The sequence below is a fragment of the Mirounga leonina genome, unplaced genomic scaffold, assembly GCF_011800145.1.
Source record: "Mirounga leonina isolate KUSES-001 unplaced genomic scaffold, KU_Mleo_1.0 Mir_127, whole genome shotgun sequence".
Lineage (NCBI taxonomy): Eukaryota > Metazoa > Chordata > Mammalia > Carnivora > Phocidae > Mirounga > Mirounga leonina.
Window position 1 is genome coordinate 61654535 of NW_023270316.1, and position 20932 is coordinate 61675466.

Sequence of the window (20932 nt, forward strand, 5' to 3'; positions counted from 1 at the left end):
AATATTGGGTGCATAGATATTTACAATTGTTATATGCTCTTGTTGGATTGATCCTTTTATCCTTAAATAATGCCCTTTTTTGTGTGTCTTGTTACAGTGTTTGTTTTAATGTCTCTTTTGTCTGATTTAAGTATTACCACTCCAGCATTGTTGTTTTTTTCAATTTCCATTTGCATGAAATACCTTTTACCATCCTTTGATTTCCAATTTATGTCTATGTAGGTCCGAACTGAGTCTCTTGTAGGAAGCATAGATATGGATCTTATTTTTTCATTCTGTCACCCTATGTCTTTGATTGGAGTATTTAAGTCATTTATATTTAAAATAATTATTGAGGGGCGCCTGGGTGGCTCAGTCAGTTAAGCGTCTGCCTTCAGCTCAGGTCATGATCTCAGGGTCCTGGGATCAAGCCCCACATCAGGCTCCCTGCTCAGTGGGGAGCCTGATTCTCCCTTTCCCCCTGCTCATGTGCTTTCTCTCTCTCACTCTTTCTCTCAAATAAATAAATAAAATCTTTAAAAATTTTTAAATAATTATTCATAGGTGTGAACTTATTGCCATTTTAAAAATTATTTTCTGGTTGATCTTTGTAGTACTTCTCTGTTCCTTTCTTCTTCTCTTGTTCTCTTTCCTTGTGATTATGACTTTTTGGTGTTATGCTTAGCTTTCTTTCTCTTTATTTTTTGTGTATCTATTATAGGTTTTGGGGGGTCCTGGTTGCCATGAGGTTTGTATATAACATCCCAAGTATGTAACAGTCTGTATTAAGCTGATGGTCACTTAAGTTCAAACACATTCTAAAAGAACGTTTTTACTCCCCTTCCATGTTTTATGTATATGTTATCATATTTACATTTTTTTATAGTTTTCTTCTAATTATTGCTTTTTTCTTTTCCACTTAAAGAAGTCCCTTTAATATGTCTTGTAAGGCTGGTTTAGTGGTGATGAACTCCTTTACCTTTGCCTGAGAAACTCTATTTCTCCTTCAACTCTGAGTGATAGCCTTGCTGGGTAGAATATTCTTGGTTGTAGGTTTTTTTCCACTCAGCTCTTTGAATGTATCATGCCATTCCTTTCTGACCTGCTGAAAAATCAGCCAATAGCCGTAGGGGGGTTTCCTTGTATGTAACTTTTTGCTTCTTTCTTGCCACTTTTAAATTCTCTATCTTTAACCTTTGACATTTTAATTATTATGTATTTTGATTTGGACCACCTTGGGCTCATCTTGTTTGGAACTCTCTGTGCTTCCTGAACCTAGTTGTCTGTTTCCTTCCTCAGGTTAGGGAAGTTTTCACCTATTATTTCTTCAAATAAGTTTTCTGCCCCTTTCTGTTCTCTTCCTAGGACCCCTATAATGGGAATATTTGTTTTCTTGATGTTGTCGAAGGGATCCCTTAACCTACTCTTTTTTTTTTAGTTCTTTTATTTGCTGTTCAGCTTGTGTGTTTTCCATTACCATGTCTTTTCGGTTGATGATTTGTTCTCCTGCATCTGCTAATCTGTTGATTCCCTCTAGTGTGTTTTCATTTCAGTTACTGTGTTCTTCAACTCTAGTTGGTACTTTTTTATGTTTTCTATCCCTTTGTTGAAGTTCTCACTGAGTTCTTCCATTCTTCTCTCCAGTCCAGTAAGCATCTTTATGATCATGACTTTAAACTCTTTATCAGGTATATTGTTTATCTCTGTTTCATTTAGTTCTTTTTCTGAGGTTTTTTCTTACTCTCTTGTGTAGAGCATATTCCTCTGTCTCCTTATTGTACTTGACTTTCTGTGTTTGTTTTCATGAATTAGGCAGATCAGCTACTTCTAAACTTTGAAGGAATGGTCTTGTGTATGGTCATCCCCTGTGTAGACAGTGTGTACCTGGTGACTTTGGCTGACTGGAGCTGTGGATGGCCTGGGCTGTGGGTCCCAGAACACTCCATGCTGGGTTTTCCTGGTAGGATGGCCAGAGCTGTAGTAGGCACTGGCCAGGGTGGCCCCTGGGCTCTCTGCACAGAGGACATCCTATCAGAATGGCTGAAGCTGAAATGAGTACCATCCAGGGAGTCCCTGGGCTCTCCATGCAGAGGGTGCTTTGCAGAATGGCTGAAGCTGAAGTAGGTGCAATTAGAGGGATACTGGCACTGTCCCCACAGAAGATGCCCTGATGGGGTGGCTGGAGCTGAGGAAGAGGCTGGAGGTCCCAGGGCACTTCATATAAGGGGCACCCTGGTTGGGTGGGTGGACTTAAGGTGGTATGCAGGCCAGGGGGTCCTGGGGTGCTTTTCACAGCGGATGCCCTAACAGGCAGCTATAGCTAAAGTGAGTGTGCAGACCAGGGCAGTCCTGGGGATCTCCAGAGGGTGCCCTGAGAGGACAGTTGAAGCTGAAGAGGGTGCAAGTCAGTACCCTGGGGTGCTCCATGCAGGGGTTCTCTGGCAGGTTGTCTGGAGCCAAAGCAGGTGTGAATTGGGTTGTTTCTATGGAGGAGGGGAGTTTGGGATCTTCCTATGTCACCATCTTGGACTGGAATTCCCCTCTTTTAGTTACATTTTAGGTGCTTTACGCAACTCTAAGGGACAAACATTCATGCACACTCACACATGTATACACACTACCACTCTCATGTCAGGAAAATTACCTAAGTCTCTGCTTACAGATTCAAGAATTGGACTATAGATTGTGCATTGTGGGGAGGATGATAGACACACCTGAGAAATAATAAAGTTTAAGGATTGATATAAAAGATCATATAAACTGGCATTAAGATGTCTTTGATGGGGCGCCTGGGTGGCTCAGTTGGTTGAGCAACTGCCTTCAGCTCAGGTCATGATCCTGGAGTCCTGGGATCGAGTCCAGCATCAGGCTCCCTGCTCAGCAGGGAGTCTGCTTCTCCCTCTGACCCTCCCCCCTCTCATGTGCTCTCTCTCTCCTCTCATCCTCTCTCTCAAATAAATAAATAAAATCTTAAAAAAAAAAAGATGTCTTTGATGATGTGAAAGTTGCTTAAATCCATAGAACCTCAGTTTCTCCCTCTTTATGCAGGGTATTTACCTCACGAAGTTGTTGTAAAGATTCTATGAGATCTGCAAAGTATTATCCAAGTGTTAGTTATAATTATGAAATCCAAAACTATATTTTATTTAGAGATGCAAGATGCTTCTTCTGACTTCAGGATAACAAAAGGTCTCTTACAGACTTCCATCTAACCAACTGGGTGAATATTCTGATGTTCTCTATTCCCTCTATAATCACACCTGTGGTGTCCATTGGCATGTTGAAGCTAGTAAGCTTCAATTTAGTGTGCCTATGTGTTTCTGCTTCCACCAGTGTCTGTCAAATAATCAAATATTATATAGATCTGTAAAATGTCAGAGTGAACAGAATGTTAAAATTTTATGAGCCCTTAGTTGAATGTTTCAAGAAGATTCAAAGAAGTTGAGTGGCTACAACCAAAATTGCAGCTGAATTAAATGCAAGGAAGACTAATATAAAACACTGGGAGAAAAATCCCAGTAGTAAAATCTAAGAGGTTTCTTCACCTAGATTGCTCTAAAAAAAAAAATCTGAAACTAGAAATTATAGATGATGCAGTGGTTTATACCATGGACCTGGCCTTTCTAAGAAAGAACTCCAACTGGGAGACTCACGCTTAAAAAGTTAAAACCTTTGTCTAATATCAGAAATTTAGTGAATAAGTATACATTTATGTTTTAAGATAAAATATTGAAGGTAAGTATGTATCATTTTTATAATTCCCTGCTGTACCTGACTTGACTGGATGATAGGCATCTACTGTGTCTGTGATTGTATATAGCCACAAGGACAGAGAACCTGCAAAAATGTTTTTCAGATGGGAAAGTACCAGTTATAGAGACCCAGAGATGTCCTCCAGACAGAATTGAAATGTTAACAGTCTATACCACTGAGAGCTGGGTTGTTAATAGTCATGATTTCCATTAGCAAGAAGCCTTTATATATCACAGATTGAGGTGGTAAAAAGTCTTTTTTGGAAGTACTTGGCTTAGAATGTTTTTCAAACTATGGGTTGCAAAATAAGTTTAGTTGTTCGTTGAAAAAAAGAGGGGATAGAATAGAAAATAGAATGTATCTGAAGTTAAAAGGGTAAGCTTGAAATTACACCAAGTAAGTTCAGCATACACTGGCTAAGACAAAAGCTACAGATAACTGTAGAAATAAAAGAAGCACCATATTTTTTAAATCAAATTTTGTGTAGCAGGGCAAAAATACAAATTAGAATAAGACATAAACTTTGAGGATGAAATGACATGAAATCAAGGGTTTGCTTTTAAAATGCTATAGGGGGCACCTGGGTGGCTCAGTTGGTTAAGTGTCCAACTCTTGGTCTCAGCTCAGATCTTGATCTCAGGGTCATGGGTTCAAGTCCTGCACTGGGCTCTGTGCTGGGTGTGGAACCTACTCAAAAAAAAAAAAAGTTTAAAAAATGAAATGCTTTAGAAGAAGACAGGAAGAAAAACAGGGAGGGAGGGAAGAGGAGAGAAACAAGTACAGCAATATAATATACTCTGGGAAGCATATATGGAGTTCTTTATACTGTTCTCTTTATCTTCACGTATGTTTTGTAACACACTAAAGACTCAAAAATAGAAGAAAAATGGGTATTATAAATGCTGTGTCATGTTTTGGGTTCTGATCATATTTTATCTTTTATAGGTACTTTTATTTATGTTAGTTAGTAAAACAGGGTGTGTAATTAGTTCTTAATTGGTAAGTAGCTCTTGCTCTCTAAAGTCCTAGAGTAGACCTCACTGCCTCCTTCCCGCGGTCCCCAGCAGTAGTGATTCAAGAACAATATACACGTGCGCCTGTGTCTTCGTGCCCACAGGGCAGAATTCCAGGTACAACCTCAGAGCAGTGAAACAGCTTTGGCTAGTCCTGAATTAAAATCTTTTGAACAAGAACTTCCAGAGTGAAAGAAAATCGATGCAAAATGAGCTCTTTGAATATTTCTTTTTTTTTTTTAAGATTTTATTTATTTATTTGACAGAGAGATAGAGAGCACAAGTAGGCAGAGTGGCAGGCAGAGAGAGAGGGAGAAGCAGGCTCTCCGCTGAGCAGGCAGCTGGACGTGGGGCTCGATCCCAGGACCCCAGGATCATGACCTGAGCCGAAGGCAGCCGCTTAACCGACTGAGCCACCCAGGCGCCCCTCATTGAATATTTCTGATAGCATCTTTATACCAAGTACTGCCATGAACAGTGGTTCATGGACTAACTTCTTTTCTTTTCCAGGAAGAACTGGAACTATGATTTGTGCCTACCTTATTGCCAGTGAAATATTTATAACTGCAGAGGTATGAAAGACGTTACTACAGACGATCTTGTGCTGATTGAATTTGATAGTTCTGAAACCTCACTGGTAGGATGTTAAGATGATTCTCTGAGTCATGGTACTTAGAAAAGTTGTAATTGGAGATGCACTTATTAGAAAGCCTGGTTTTGATACATTATTTTTTTTCAAAGTTTTATTTAAATTCTAGTTAGTTAATCTACCATATTTCCTTGTTTAATTTGCACTGGTTAGGAACCTAGGTGCTTCTTACTCTAGGCCAGGACTAGGGTGAGGTCCATGAGACACTCACCTTAGGCACAAAATTTAAGGGAATGCCAAAATTTTCAGTAATTAAGAGAAATAATCTAATGCAGTATTTTTTTAAATCAAAATTAATGCAAAAAAAATCCATGATGTCTACAGTAATACCAACATTTTAAATGAAGATAGAGCCTAATAGGGACAGGATTATAATGGGGTAAGGTCAAGCTGTCCAAGTAGAAAACAACTCCACAGTCATAATGCCTCTTACACCTCATTTCATCCCAGCCCCATTCTTATGCCCCCAGATAGGGGACGGTCTCCTTCCTCACAAGAATAATATCAAGACTGGTTTGGTAAGTTCTCCAAAGGACCTCCAACATCCTTAGAAGCACTAGGTAGATAAAAGGTACATTTTCCAATGCATAACAAAGTTACTGGATGTTATTAACCTTTTGTAGTCAATATCTATGGGGTCTGTTGGAGGCTGTGCTCTCTGAAAATTTCTGCAGAGACAGGGTAGGCTATTTCCAGTTCTTAAAGTGGGGTTCTCAGTCTTCTTTCTGCCATGATCGAGCTGAGAAGCTCTCACTGAATGGACGTGCCCAGCAGCTCTGCTCCCTACTTGGCCTGCAGTCTGAGAAGAGAAGCTTCGGGTTGTCTACAGTGCCCCACCCTCTGGTGCCACCATCTGCTTTGTTCCTAATTTTTAACACACAGGTTAGGAAAATGGATGTTCTCATACAGTGTTTTTCAAACTGGGTCCAATCTATCAGTGAGTTGTAAAGTCAACTTATTGGGTTGTGACTAGCATTTTTTAAAATAAAATGTACTAGATTAGAATAGAAAATATCAAAAGGTCAGTATTGTTTTGTGAAACTTTGGTTTCAGTTGTGTGTGTGTGTGTGTGTGTGTAAAAAGCCTTGAAATGACTTTTTTTGCTGTTAATTTTAGTTTGAGCAGCCTCTGCCCAAAGGCCGCGGACTTAAGGAAATAATGTGCCCTTAGAACCTTTAAGAATGCCTTACACAGGAAAAAGAAAGTGCAGATGAACCATGATTGCATTGCCCCTTTTTCCGTAGGAGAGCCTTTATTATTTTGGAGAACGGCGAACAGATAAAAGCACCAGCACTAAATTTCAGGGAGTTGAAACTCCTTCTCAGGTAAGTTGTCTTTCTTAAAAGGGGGTTCTTTGGGGAGTTTGGCACCTATTATTTGGTTTCGTTTTGGACTCTTTACCTCTGGTGAAGGGGCAGCTCCACTCTGGTGCCTGTGACTGGCTGGATCCCTCCCAAGACCCGAGAGCCACGCCTCTGAGTCCCCCCGGGCATCCTGCTGTCCATTTTACATTGGTCACTGCTTACAGAGTTCAAGAGTTGATTCCCTTCCCAAAGTAGGAAGGTCTAATTTCTAAGATTCCAGACTCGAAGATTATGGAAAGTCACTGGCCTTTGACTCCCCTCTGAGAGGAACTGAGTCTTTCACAAACCCCTACTAGGACAGTTCACCTCTTGTAGGACATCACGTGTGTGTGTGTGTCTGTGTGTGTCTGTGTCTGTGTGTGTGTGAGAGAGAGACAGAGTCAGAGAAGGAGACAGAGGAGGGGGCTGCTGTATTTTGAAAGAAAAAAGGGAAATTAAAATCTTTCAAAAACCTATTCTATTCAGACACTATTGTACTTTGATATATATTATCTCATTTAATACTCAGAAAATCCATGTGAAATACATGCAGTTACCCTATTTTATCCTTTTAAAAATGTTTTATGAACAATTTCAAACATAAAAAGTTGAGACAATCCTATAATGAATCCCCTTACAGTCCTCACACCACTTCAACCATCATTTTATCATGTTTCATTCATTCCCTCCCTATTCTCCTCATACACATACACCCCTTCTCCACAGAACCGTCTAGTGTGGAGGAAATCCCAGTCATCAGATGATTTTATCTCACAAGGATTTTAGTGTGACATCTCACATAGACTCTTGGTGGGGGAGGAGGACACCTTAAAACCATTGATCATATTTAAAAATATTATATCTTAAGGGGCACCTGGGTGGCTCAGTCGGTTAAGCGTCTGACTCTTGATTTCAGCTCAGGGTCATAATCTCAGAGTCATGAGATCGAGCCCTGCAATGGGCTTTACATTCAATGGGGAGTCTGCTTGAGATTCTCTCTCTCCCTCTCCTTCTGCCCCTCCCTCCCTCTAAAACAAATAAATAAATCTTTAAAAAATAAAAATAAATAAAAATAAAAATATTATACCTTAATGATATCTTAATAATATCCAATTTCCATCATTACCTTAAATGTTTCTAAAATTTAGTTTGTTTCAATCAGGATCCAAACAAGGGCGAAACATTTCATTTGGTTGCTAGATCTCTTCAGTCTCTTTTAGTTGATAGGTTTCCCACCTCTCTCTTTTATTCCTTGTAATTTGTTTATTCCAGAAACTGGAATATTTATCTTATAAAGTTCACAACATTCTAGACTTTGTTGTAAAAACCATGCTAGGGATATTATATTCATTATCTCATTTAATATTCTCAAAATCTGAGTGGACACCATTACAGTTCCCATTTTACAGATTGGGAAAGTGAGGTTCAGGGAAACTAACTTGTTGAACCAAGAACTCAAATCCAGCTCTGGCAGACTCTGAAGCCCATTATTTCCCATCCTGTGCACAGCTTCTCTACATTGCCTTTTCTGTATTGCTCCTCAAGCTGAAGTAAGAGCTGGTGAGGAACCCTTAAGTAGACATGGATGTGGCTGTGCCTGAAAGTTTGGAGTTAAGTGCTGGGAGCCAGTTAGATACCCTTGGCCTTTGGTAGCGGCACAATGTAACTGCTGACGCTAGATGTTTAGTTTGGGACAAAAGAACGCAGCCTTATCCACTGATACTTTTCTGCCACCCCCAAGCGAAAAAGGAAGAAAAAAAAGTCAAAGGCCATAGGCTAAAAGTCATCAACGAACTTACTGAAGCCTAGTCAGGGAATCATGCCCTTTCCATGCTCAAGACCCGTACTGGTTTCTGACAGCCGGTGGCCCTCAAGGTCTTCTACAGTGTGACTTTTCCAACCATTTCTTGCACTATGTGCCTCCCATGTCCCACACACCAACACATTTGGACTGTTTAGGGTTTCCCACCCTGTCCGCTGCTCATGGAGGCCCCTCTCCAGGAGCCACTTTCCCTCTGAACGTAGAGAGTCTCTCGCTTTTTCAGTTCTTACAGCACTTCGTGTTTTTCGGGGGGACTAAGTTACTTCTCACAATTCTCTAGCTGTTTGAAGTGGTGACTTCTCTACCCCTTTTGCAGCCAAGGTCCATGTCTTACCCAGCTTAGCACCATTTGCCTCCCAAAGTGTCTCACACAGTATCCCCTTTGTGTGTAGGGAATGCTTACTAGACACACGTTCGTTGTACGAACTTCTGCTCCAAAGCCTTGTTGTCTGAGGCTGTAGGAGAAGGAAGAATGGGGGCAGAAGCAGCTTGAGGGCCCTGGTGGGTTACAAGACTTCGGTGAAAAGTAGAGAATCTTGTGGCAGGAGCCGAGGGGCTGTTAGATGGAACTCCTTCAAGGATTCTCCCTGCACATCTGCCCTCCCCCCACCACTTCTGCACCCTGCAGTTTCTCTAACTCCAGCCCAGAACTGGTACATACTGGTACATCATAGGCTACAAAGGACTCTCTTCCAATTCACTGGACTAACAAGACAAGGACTTGGCCTCAGGTGTGAGTGCTGGGTTGGCAAGGCCCCAGGACAGAGTTCCCTCCATGGGGGGTGGTAAATCGCAGATACTGTCATATTTTGATTGTGCTTTGTGGCCTGCTCTGTGGACTACATTTCATCCATCCCCAAGTTAAGAACTTGCATGAGCCTTTCTTTTGACTGGCCCTTTCCAATGGAAAGTATGGCAGTTAATTTTATTAACACTTCCCATTGGGTGGGGGGAAAAAGTCCAGTTGATTCAGTACCAGAACTCTTCCACTTCTTTTTTTAAGATTTATTTATTTGAGAGAGAGAGTGCACAGGGCGGGGGGGTGGGGTGCAGAGGGAGAAGGAGAGAGAGTCTTAAGCAGACTCCCTGTGCTGAACACCCAAAGAAAGTTTCGATTGCATGACCCTGAGATCACAACCTGAGCCAAAACCAAGAGTCAGATGCTTAACCAACTGTGCCATCCATGCACCCCCAGAACTCTTCCACTTCCTGAAGAATCAAGGAGAGGGTCGCCTGGCTGGCTCAGTTGGTAGAGCATGAGACTCTTGATCTCAGGGTTGTAAGTTCAAGCCCCAGGTGGGTATAGAGATTACCTAAAACTTAAAAAAAAACCTTGGGGCGCCTGGGTGGCTCAGTTGGTTAAGCGACTGCCTTCAGCTCAGGTCATGATCCTGGAGTCCTGGGATCGAGTCCCGCATCGGGCTCCCTGCTCGGCAGGGAGTCTGCTTCTCCCTCTGATCCTCCCCTCTCTCATGCTCTCTCTCTCCCTCTCTCATTCTCTCTAATAAATAAATAAAATCTTAAAAAAAAAAAAAAACTTAAAGTCAAGGAGAGCCCTTCTAAGCAGCTTGCTACAGGAGAAGGACTTCCTTGCCAAAATAGAATTGGGGAAATGAAAAGAGAATACAGTCAAGCTGGCCACAGGGATAAGAGCATATTTATCTACCTAGTGGTGTGTGGAGGTCTTCTCGAGTCCTTTCATGACTAGGAGGCTACTCTCTGCCAAACCACAAATCTTCCTTTAACCTAATCACAGCTAAGTCTCCACCCTCAGACTGAGCTTTTCCACAGTTACATTAACTACATCTTGATGTAATGTTGTAGCTCTTTCCGTTGGTTCTGGTTAGGTGCCCTCTCAATCGAAAGTAGCCTATAAACAACACCTGGCTCCCTTCTTGTTCCTTCCCCACAGCACTGAGTTCAGTATTTTTTTTTTTTAAGATTTTATTTATTCATTTGACAGAGAGACACAGCAAGAGAGGAAACACAAGCAGGGGGGAGGGGCAGAGGGAGAAGCAGGCTTCCCGCCGAGCAGGGAGTCCGACGCCAAGCTCGATCCCAGGACCCTGGGACCATGACTCGAGCCGAAGGCAGACGCCCAACAACTGAGCCACCCAGGTGCCCCTGAGTTCAGTATTTTTCTTCTAAGGGAGATATTCAGTCATGAGGCAACAAACATAAACATGCCTAGTTATATAATGGCACTCAATAAATGTTTAATTAATGATTCTCCCTAAATTCTATGTGGAAAAAAAAAAACGAGGAATGCTGAGTGAAGACTTTTCATCTCCACTTAAATTGAGGCTTCTGTTGTTTTGCAGAATAGATATGTTGGATATTTTGCAGATGTGAAAAATATCTACAACATGACTCTCCCTCCAAGAAAAACACTCAAGATAAAAAAAATCGTTATTTATTCAATTCATGGTAAGTGCTTTATGTGTAATTGGAGAATTGGGCAGGAGGGCAATGTTCTGACTCTTCAGGTATGGGACGGTTGCTCCTGTCTCTACCGACAATCCCAACTCATGGCTGTCCTTTTATGCATCCTCATGTGTGAACCCCTCCCCCTGGAAGAGCCCAGCAGCCCTTAGATGTCCTCTCTTCACCAGTCTGGGGGGCTCCATCCCCTTCCCTTGCTGCCTTGGCCTCAGCCCAAGGTGGGCTTTTCAGAATAGCACCTCTGATGGAAAAGAGAGGAAGGGGCTCATGCGCCCGGGAGACCACCTCTTCCTCATGTCCACCTCTAGTTCAGGGTTCATCTTGGCAGCCCTGTATCATTTTCTCACATGCCCCTTTCAGAAACCCTTTTTTCCTCTCATCACCCTGGTCTCTTCCTCTCCACTCCCTCCTCCACCCTTAGTCCCCTCACCCCTAGCAACTCAAGATGTCTTAAGACGTCTTACATACACAAAGATGTCTTAAATACCCAAACAGCAAATGAATTTTCTGCCACAAATTCTTTTTTTATGAATAACTACCAAGTGCCTGCTTTGGGCCAGCCCCATGCTAGTGTTTCTCTGCCCTTAAGAAGGAGAGGAATGAGTGCGCATAGATAAAGAGCTGACCACAGTGTTGGGGCCCAGACAGACTGGGCCCTGCCCAGCTGGGGGTCAAAGACAGCTTCCTAGGGGACAGCACCCAGTCTTCCCTACCAGAATCTACGTGAACACAGAAAGGGGGTTGGGAGAAATCTGGACTCTCTGGGGCGGTGGGGGGGGGGGGGGGTGTCTTTCAGCCTCCTAGCTCTTACTAGTTATTACCAGGAGTAAAAATCCTTATAAACTTTAAAAGAGCTGACTGTTCATCTGCTTCGAGAATGTCAAGAGAGAGACTGGGATCCACCATCACCCAGGGAGGCAGGAAAATTAGATCATCCATCTCTGGGACTTGAGAAAGGAAATGGAAGGGGAGGGGAGGAGGAGGGAGAGAGATGGAACCATCCTCAATCTCTAATTCACCATCACCCACCTCCCTTCCTGCAGAGCTCACAGGGGAGGCGGCAGAGCAGGGCCACCTCAATGGAGATGGGCTGGGGCCTCACTCTCACTGCCAGAGGCACAGCAGGGAGCGATGCTCTGACTCCCCAAAGTCAGACTGTGGACCATGCAGAGGTGCCGGGTCTCTCATGGGTGGTATGGTGCCAGGACATTGGTATCCATCCAGACAGCCTAGTGTTTTTAGTCTTCTGGGGAGTCACACAAAATAAGATCTAGATATATTTTTTTAACATGTCATCCAATTATTCAGAAATAGAAGAATCCTTTAAATAAATAAATAAATATATGTATATATATATATATATATATATATATATATATATATATATATATAAACTGCATAGTCAAAAAATTAAAATATGAAATGCCTTTTTCAAATTATTTTTATATCCCTTCTTCCCCACCACACACACAATAGGTGGTGGTGAGGAATTTTAATGGATTACCACAAACAGATTGCATAGGTTTCTGGCTTGTGAAAACAAATGTCAACCCAGGGTCATTGTTTCTGTGGGAAATTTTGGTCTAGGTTTCCAAACAAGCACTGTGCAGTCAGACCCTTGAAATACAGTCTGTTCTGGCAGAAGGCTGCCTGTGTGTATAAATAAGCAACTGTTTGTGAAAAGGCTTTGCAGACTGCAAAGTCCTCTAGAGAGTCCATTATGACTGTATCATCAGCTGTGTGTGAATTAGCAGGGACAGGGTTTTCGTGGGTCCTAATGCTGACCTCACTCAGAATTCTAGCTGCTGTCACACTTCTCCAGGGCAGAGCCAGGCTTGTCCAACAGGTGTCAGAAGGTAGTGGTCAGTAATGTTTTGCCCTGTTCCCTTTCCACATTCAGTGGGGTCCTGCAAAAAGAGTAGACCACTTTATTGTAGACCAGGAAAAACACAGTCAGCCACTGGAGCAGTTTCTCCCACCAAGAAATATAAACCCAACCATAAAACCAACTCAGTGGCATGAGAGCCAATACTGTATCTGAGTGTATACTCTGTTCAATTTCCTCTTTGTTAACAATGGGACCAACAGTATCTATACAAACCCCTGTGAGTATTAAACTGTTCCAGACAGGCAAATAGGCATTTGGTCCAGTGGAATTTTAATATATTTTTCTAACATGAAGAGTGAGAATGGGAATTGTTTCTCAAAATTCTAAGCTTTAAAATGTTTTTAATAAGTTCTAGAATTTCATATGTTTCTCAGTCTGATATTATATCCTAAGACTGTGACTTCTCTGTTAATATTTTAAATTTTATATAAACTCTGTAGAAACATTGTTTAGTTAAGACTGTAAGGTGCAGATGTGGAGAACAGAGGAGCTAATCCAAATGGACGAGTACTGTAGGGGAAAACTGGGAGAGAGTTTCATGGGTTTGGTTTGCTAGTCTCGGGCTAACATAAAATAGATTATAAGAGTCCAGTTTGAGATTCCTCATGAAGACTTCAGACAAAGTTGCAATCTTAGCAGTTGTTCAGTACCATGTGGGTCCAGGCTTGCAGAGCCAATTTAAGAAGGGTTGCATGGTAAGTTACCATTCTTTTTGCACCCATGTAAATAATCAGGCCAAAGCTAACGACACCAGCCTTTTTCTTTCTTTCTTTCTTTTTTAATTTTACTTATTACCCGCTTATCCCCTTTTTAGCTTGTCCATCAAGCTGTACCCTCTAGGCTAAGACGTTCTGTTAGCCCTTGGGGTTGGAGACTCTTGGTGCCCCATCAAGATCCCCTTGGATCCCTTCCACCAGCTCTGTGATCCCACCCCCCAGCCTCCACCCCCTTTGCTATAATCTTTGGAGAATTACCACTGGAGCCAACTCACTTATATGGAACCCAAAATCCCTGGGAGTGACACCACCCTGTTGGGCAGCCCATAGACAATGACTAGCAGCTGTACAAAAACAACTCCATTGCTTCAAAGTGTGACAAATTCTGCAGGATAATTTATGCTCAAGAATTCTCCATGGATCAAGCTGAATCTGCTGAATCCCACCCTTCCTTGGATCTTATGAATTCTTCCTAGGAGCACTTCATTTATAAATCACTAGCACCCAAAGGGTTGGCTCAGGGTCTACTTCTGGGAGAACACAACCTGTAATCACCCATTTGCTTATATTGAGGTGTAGTATTTATAACACTATATTTACTTAGTCTACGTCAGGTGATATACTCTATATTGTGAATTGCATGAGGACAGAGACCATTATTCATTCATCTTTGAATCCCCTAGATCATGACACATAGTTGGAGCTCAGTAAATCTCTGTTGAGTTGACTTGAACTAAAATGTCTCTGGCATGTCTCACCACACCCTGTCTATCCCTCATCATCCATTTCTCTGATTTTATCCCCCACCTCTCTGCCCATCCATAAATCAGCGCCAGCAACACTGGCTTTCTTCTTCTTTTTTTTTTTTTTTGGTTGCCATTCTTTTATAGTAACAATTCTTGGACTTCTACATGTTGTCTCCCCCTTATTTTTATAAACTGTTTCTTTATTGAAGTATACTTGACACAAAATATTACATTCATTTTAGATACATAACCTAGTGATTCGACAAGTCCATACGTTATGTTATGCTCACAAGTGTAGCTACTAGCTACGTCCATCACCATACAACACTATTACAGTATCACTCACTATATTTCCTATGCTGTACCTTTTATCCCCATGACTTATTCATTCCATGACTGGAAGCCTATATCTCCCGCTCTCCTTCACCTAGTTTGTGCATCTCCCCACCTGCCTTCCCTCTGGTAACCATCAGTTTGTTCTCTGTATTTACAGGTCTGGTTCTACTTTTTGTTTGTTCATTTTTTTGTTTTATTTTTTAGATTCCACATATAAGCAAAACCACATGGTATTTGTCCTTTTTTGTCTGGCTTATTTCATTTAGCATAATACACTGTAGGTCCATCCACACTGTCACAAATGGCAAAATCACATTCTTCCATGGGTGAATAATATTCCTGTGTGTGTGTGTGTGTGTGTACCACCTCTTTATTCATCTATCAATGGACACTTGAGTCGCTTCCAAGTTTTGGCTATTGAAAATAATGCTGCAATAAACATAGAGGTGCGGATATCTTTTTCAAATTACTGTTTTTGTCCTCTTTGGGTAAATACCCAGTAGTTTAATTTACTGGATCATACGGTATTTCTTTTCTTTTTTTTTTTTTTTAAAGATTTTATTTATTTATTTGACAGAGAGAGACACAGCAAGAGAGGGAACACAAGCAAGGGGGGTGGGAGAGGGAGAAGCAGGCTTCCCGCTGAGCAGGGAGCCTGATGCGGGGCTCGATCCCAGGACTCTGGGATCATGACCTGAGCCGAAGGCAGACGCTTAACGACTGAGCCACCCAGGCGCCCCTCATATGGTATTTCTATTTTTCATTTCTTAAAGAACCTCAATACTGCTTTTCACAGGAGCTACTCCAATTTACATTCTAACCAACAGTGTGCAAGTGTTCCTCATTCTCCACATCCTTGCCAACACTTGTTTTTTCTTGTGTTTTTGATTTTTGCCATTCTGACAGGTGTCAAGTGATATATTATTATGGTTTTGATTTATGTTCCTCTCATGATTAGTGATGTTGAGCATCTTTTCATGTGTCAGCCATCTGTATGTCCTCTTTGGAAAATGTTTATTCAGGGCAGAGGACCTTTAAATTGGATTGTTTTTTTGGTGTTGAGTTTTATAAGTTCTTTATATATTTTGGATATTAACTCCTTATCAGATATATCATTTGAAAAATATCTTCTATTCAGGAGGTTGCCTTTTCAACTTGTTAGTGGGTTTCCGTCACTGTGCAAAAGCTTATTTTGGAGTAGTCCCAATGGCTTATTGTTCCTTTTGTTTCCCATACTGGAGGAGAGATAACTAGAAAAATGTTGCTAAGACCGATGTTACACAACATGTAGTTTTCCAAAATTGAATCAGGAAGAAATATAAAATTTGAAAGGGCCAATTACTAGCAATGAAATTGAGTCAGTAATCAAATAACTCCCAAACAACAAAAGTCCAGGACCACATGGCTTCACAGGTGAATTCTACCAAACAGTTAAAGGGTTAATACCTATTCTCCTCAAACTATTTCAAAAAATAGAAGAGGAGGGAAAGCTTTCAAAATCTTTGTAAGAGGCCAGCATTTTCTTGATACCAAAATGAGATAAGATACTACCAAAATATAGGGCACCTGGGTGGCTCAATCGGTTAAGTGTCTGCCTTTGGGTCAGGTCAAGATTCTGAGGTCCTGGAGTCAAGCCCTGCATCTGGGTCCCTGCTCAGCAGGGAGCTTGCCTCTCTCTCCCTCTGCCACTCTCCCCACTCTCATGCACGCTTTCTCTCAAACAGATAAATAAAATCTTAAAAAAAAAAAAAAAGACACTACCAAAAAAGAAAACTACAGGCCAATATCTCTGATGAACATAGATGTAAAAATCCTCAAAAAATATTAGCAAATTGAACCCAACAATATGTTAAAAAAAATTCACCATGATCCAGTGGAATTTATGCCAAGGATGTAAGGGTGGCTCAGTATTTTCAAATCAATCAATATGATAAATCAAGAGAAAGGATAAAAACCATATGACCATTTCAGTAGATGCAGAAAAAGCATTTGACAAAGTACAACATTCATTCATGATAAAAATTCTCAAAAAGGAAGATTGGAGAGAACATACCTTAACATAATAAAGGCCATGCATTAAAAATTCACAGCTAACATCATCCTCAATGGTGAAAAGCTGAGAACTTTTCCTCTAAGATCAGGAATAAGACAAGAATGTCTACTCTCACTACTTTTATTCAACATAGTGCTGTAAGTCTTGGCCATAGGAATCAGACAAGAAAAAGAAATAAAAGGCATTCAAATTGGTAAGGAAAAAGTAAAACTGTCACTATTGACAGATGCTATGATATGATATATAGAAAACCTTTCATCAGGGCACCTGGGTGGCTCAGTCAGTTAAGCATCCAACTCTTGGTTTAGGCTCAGGTCATGATCTCAGGGTTGTGGGATCGAGCACTGAGTTGGGCTCTGCACTCAGTGTGAATATGCTTGGGATTCTCTCCCTTTCCTTCTCCCTCCTTCTCCCCCCACCCCCGCCTCTCCCCGCTGCTCATGCCTGCATGCACTCTCTCTCTCTCTCTCTCAAATAAATAAAATCTTAAAAAAAAAAATCCCTTACCAAAAACATCTAGAACTGATAATTCAGTAAAGTCACAGGACACCAAATTAACATACAGAAATCTGTTGTCTTTCTATACACTATTAATGAAGTAGCAGAAAGAGAAGTTAAGAAAACAATCCCATTGTTAAAATTTTAAATTGTTAAAATGTTCATACTACCCAAAGCAATCCACAGATTTAATGCAATCCCTATCAAAATACCAACAATATTTTTTGGAGAAATAGAATGAATAATCCTAAAATTTGTGTGGAACCACAGAAGACCCCAAATAGCCAAAGCAATCTTGACAAATAACAACAAAGCTGGAGGTATCACAATCCCAGATTTCAAAATATACTACAAAGTTGTAGTAACCACAAAAATAGACACATCAGTGGAATGGAATAATGAGCCCAAAAATGAACCAACGCTTTTATGGCCAATTAATCTATGACAAAGGAGGCAAGAATATACAATGGGAAAAAGATAGTCTCTTTAACAAGTGATGTTGGGAAAACTGAGCAGCTGCATGCAAAGGAGTGAAACTGGACTTCTTATACTATACACACAAACTCAGAGTGGATTAAAGACCTAAATGTAAGACCTAAAACCATAAAATTGATAGAAGAGACCAGACACCATAATTTCTTTAACATGGCCATAGCAACATCTTTCTACATATATCTCCTAAGGTGAGGGGGAAAAAAGCAAAATTAAACTATTGGGACCACACCAAAATAAAAGGCTTTTGCACAATGAGGGAAACCATCAACCAAATAAAAATACAACCTACTAAATGGGAGAGGATATTTGTAAATGATATATCTGATAAAGGGTTTATATCCAAAATATATAAAGAACATATACAACTCAACACCAAAAAACGATCAGATTAAAAAATGGGCAGAAGACCTGAATAGACATTTTTCACAAAAAGGCATATACATGGGCAACAGACATGAGAAGATTCTCAACATCACTAATCATCAAGGAAATATGAATCAAAACCATAATGACCTATCACTTTACACCTGTCAGAATAGCTAGGATAAAGAATACAAGAAACAAGTGTTGAGGAATTGGAGAAAAAGAAACCCTTGTACATTGTTGGTGGGAATAAAAATTGGTGCAGGCACTGTGGACTGCCTGCAGTAGAGAGTTTCCTCACAAAATTAAAAATAGAATTACCATATGATCCAGTAATTCCACTACTGGGTATTTACCCAAAGAATATGAAAACATTAACTTGAAAAGATAGATAGATAGATATGTAGATATAGATAGATAGATAGATAGATAGATAGATAGATAGATAGATACTCCTATGTTTATTGCAGCATTATTTACTATAGCCAATATATGGAAGCAACTCAAGTGTCCATCAATAGATAAATGGATAAAGAAGAGTTGGCATATATATGTACATGTATGTATAATGGAATATTATTCAGCCATAAAAAAGAATGAAATCTTGCCATTTGAACAGCATGAATGGACCTAGAGGGTATATTGTTAAGTGCAGTAAGTCAATCAGAGAAAGACAAATACCATATGATTTCATTCATATAGGTAATTTAAGAAACAGAACAAAGAAAAAGACAAAAAATTAGACTCTTAAATACAGAGAACAAACTGGTGGTTACCAGAGGGAAAGTGGGGTAGGGGATTGGTGAAACAGATAAAGAGGATTAATAGTACACTGACCTTGATGAGCCCTGAGTAGTGTATAAAATTGTTGGATTGTTATATTGTACACCTGAAACTAATATAGCACTTAAGTTAATTATACTCAAATAAATAAAGTGTCTGGAGTTGAGCCCTGCTGGTCCTAAAAACCTATTAAGCCCCACTAGTTTTCAAAGCTGAATGTTATGGGGATTGTCTTGTCAGTGCAGGCCTCCTGTGCCTGCTGTGGGGTCTGAGCCTCTTGCTTCTCCATGCTCAGGGTTCCCTCCTGTTTGTGGTTAGTCTTACCAAGGGTTTGGTTCTCAGCTCTGTCTCCATCTCACCTACCCTTTTCGATCTGATCTCCATTCTACTGTGGAAAGTCTGTTCTGCCAGTCTTTGGGTCCTTTTCAGAGTTAGTTCCACTGATGTGGCTGTTATCTTGGTGTGTCTGTGGGACAGGTGAGCTCAGGATCCTCCTACTCTGCCATCTCCCCAGCAGCAAAAAAGAGCCATCATGTAGTTTTTATCCTCCTTTTGCTAATGTGGTGTACCATGTTGACTGATTTGAAAGTATTGAACCATCCTTGCATCCCCAAAATAAATTACCACTGATCGTGGTAAATGATCCTTTTAATGTATTGTTGAATGTAGTTTGCTAATATTTGGTTGAGGATTTTTATACCTATGTTCATTGGAAATACTGGCCTATAGTTTTGTTTTTTGGGGGTTTTTTTTGGAGTGACTTTAATCTGGTTTTGGTATGGGTAATGCTGGCCTTGTAGAATATATTTGGAAGTTTTCCTTCCCCTTCTATTTTTTGGGATAGTTTGAGGAGAATAGGTATTAACTCTTCTTTAGATGTTTAGTAGAATTCACCTGTGATTCCATCTGGTCCTGAGCTTTAGTTTGTTGGGAGTTGTTTGATTACCGATTCAGTTTCATTTCTAGTAATTGGTCTGTTCAGATTTCCTATTTCTTCCTGACTCAGTGTTAGAGACACAAGCCTTCTTTTGGAATAAGAATAATCTTCCTTTGAGGTTGTTATGATCAAAACAGAAGGGGGATGGGGAAACTGTCAGAAAAAAGGGTGAAAGACTTTGAAATGAGCAGTATTTTGTTTTGTGCACCCTTCCAGGATTATCTCTACCTCTCATGGTCTTTAAGCTCTTTATAACTCATTAAGTTGTAGAAAACTAATAATACTATAAATTTTTATACATAAAAATACAAATTAGTTGTATCTAGTGGAAAGCGATTATTGAGCCATTTTGTATCTGTTTGTAAACTCATGTCATCAGCCTTTATTCCCCTATAGATGTGCAGTACTTTTTTTAATTGAAGTATAACTAACATACATTAGTTTATATTAGCTTCAGGTTACAATATAATGATTCAATAATTTTATACATTATTCAGTGTTCATCCAGATAACTGTACTATCATGGGCCGCCTGGGTGGCTCAGTCTAAGTGTCTGCCTTTGGCTCAGGTTGTGATCCCAGAGTCCTGCGGGGAGCCTACTTCTCCCTCTGCCCCTCCCCCTGCTTGTGCTTTCTCTCTCTCTCTCAAATAAATACATAAAAATCTTTAAAAAAAAATGTGTACTCTTTATTCCCCTTTATCTCACCCATCCCGCCACCCACCTCCCTTTTGGCAACCACCAGTTTGTTCTCTGTATTTAAGAGTCTGATTTTTTAGGGTTTTTTTCATTTTTTTAAAAAATTCCACATATGAGTGGAATCATATATTTGTCTCTCTCTCTGACTTATTTCACTTAGCGTTATACCCTCTAGGTCCATCCACATTGTTGCAAAATGGCAAGATTTCATATATACTTTTTTTTACAGCTGAGCAATATTCCATTGTGTGTGTGTGTGTATACACATCTTCACTACATCTTCCTTATCTATTCATCTATCGATACACATTTGGAATGCCTCCATATATTGGCTATTATAAATAATGCTGCAGTAAACATAAGGGTGTATATATCTCTTCAAATTAGTGTTTTAATATTCTTTGGGTAAATACCTAGTA

At 40.4% G+C, this 20932-nt stretch overlaps 1 protein-coding gene across 1 annotated transcript in view; it reads left to right on the plus strand.

Annotated features, from left to right (window-relative positions):
- LOC118009477 (phosphatidylinositol 3,4,5-trisphosphate 3-phosphatase TPTE2-like) overlaps window positions 1-20932 on the plus strand; it is a 136022-nt gene that overhangs the window by 107363 nt on the left and 7727 nt on the right. Inside the window, exons 16-18 of the mRNA XM_035003487.1 lie at window positions 5256-5317; window positions 6639-6719; window positions 10881-10986. Of these exons, the coding sequence (XP_034859378.1) occupies window positions 5256-5317; window positions 6639-6719; window positions 10881-10986 (249 nt within the window). The remainder of the gene's footprint in view (window positions 1-5255; window positions 5318-6638; window positions 6720-10880; window positions 10987-20932) is intronic.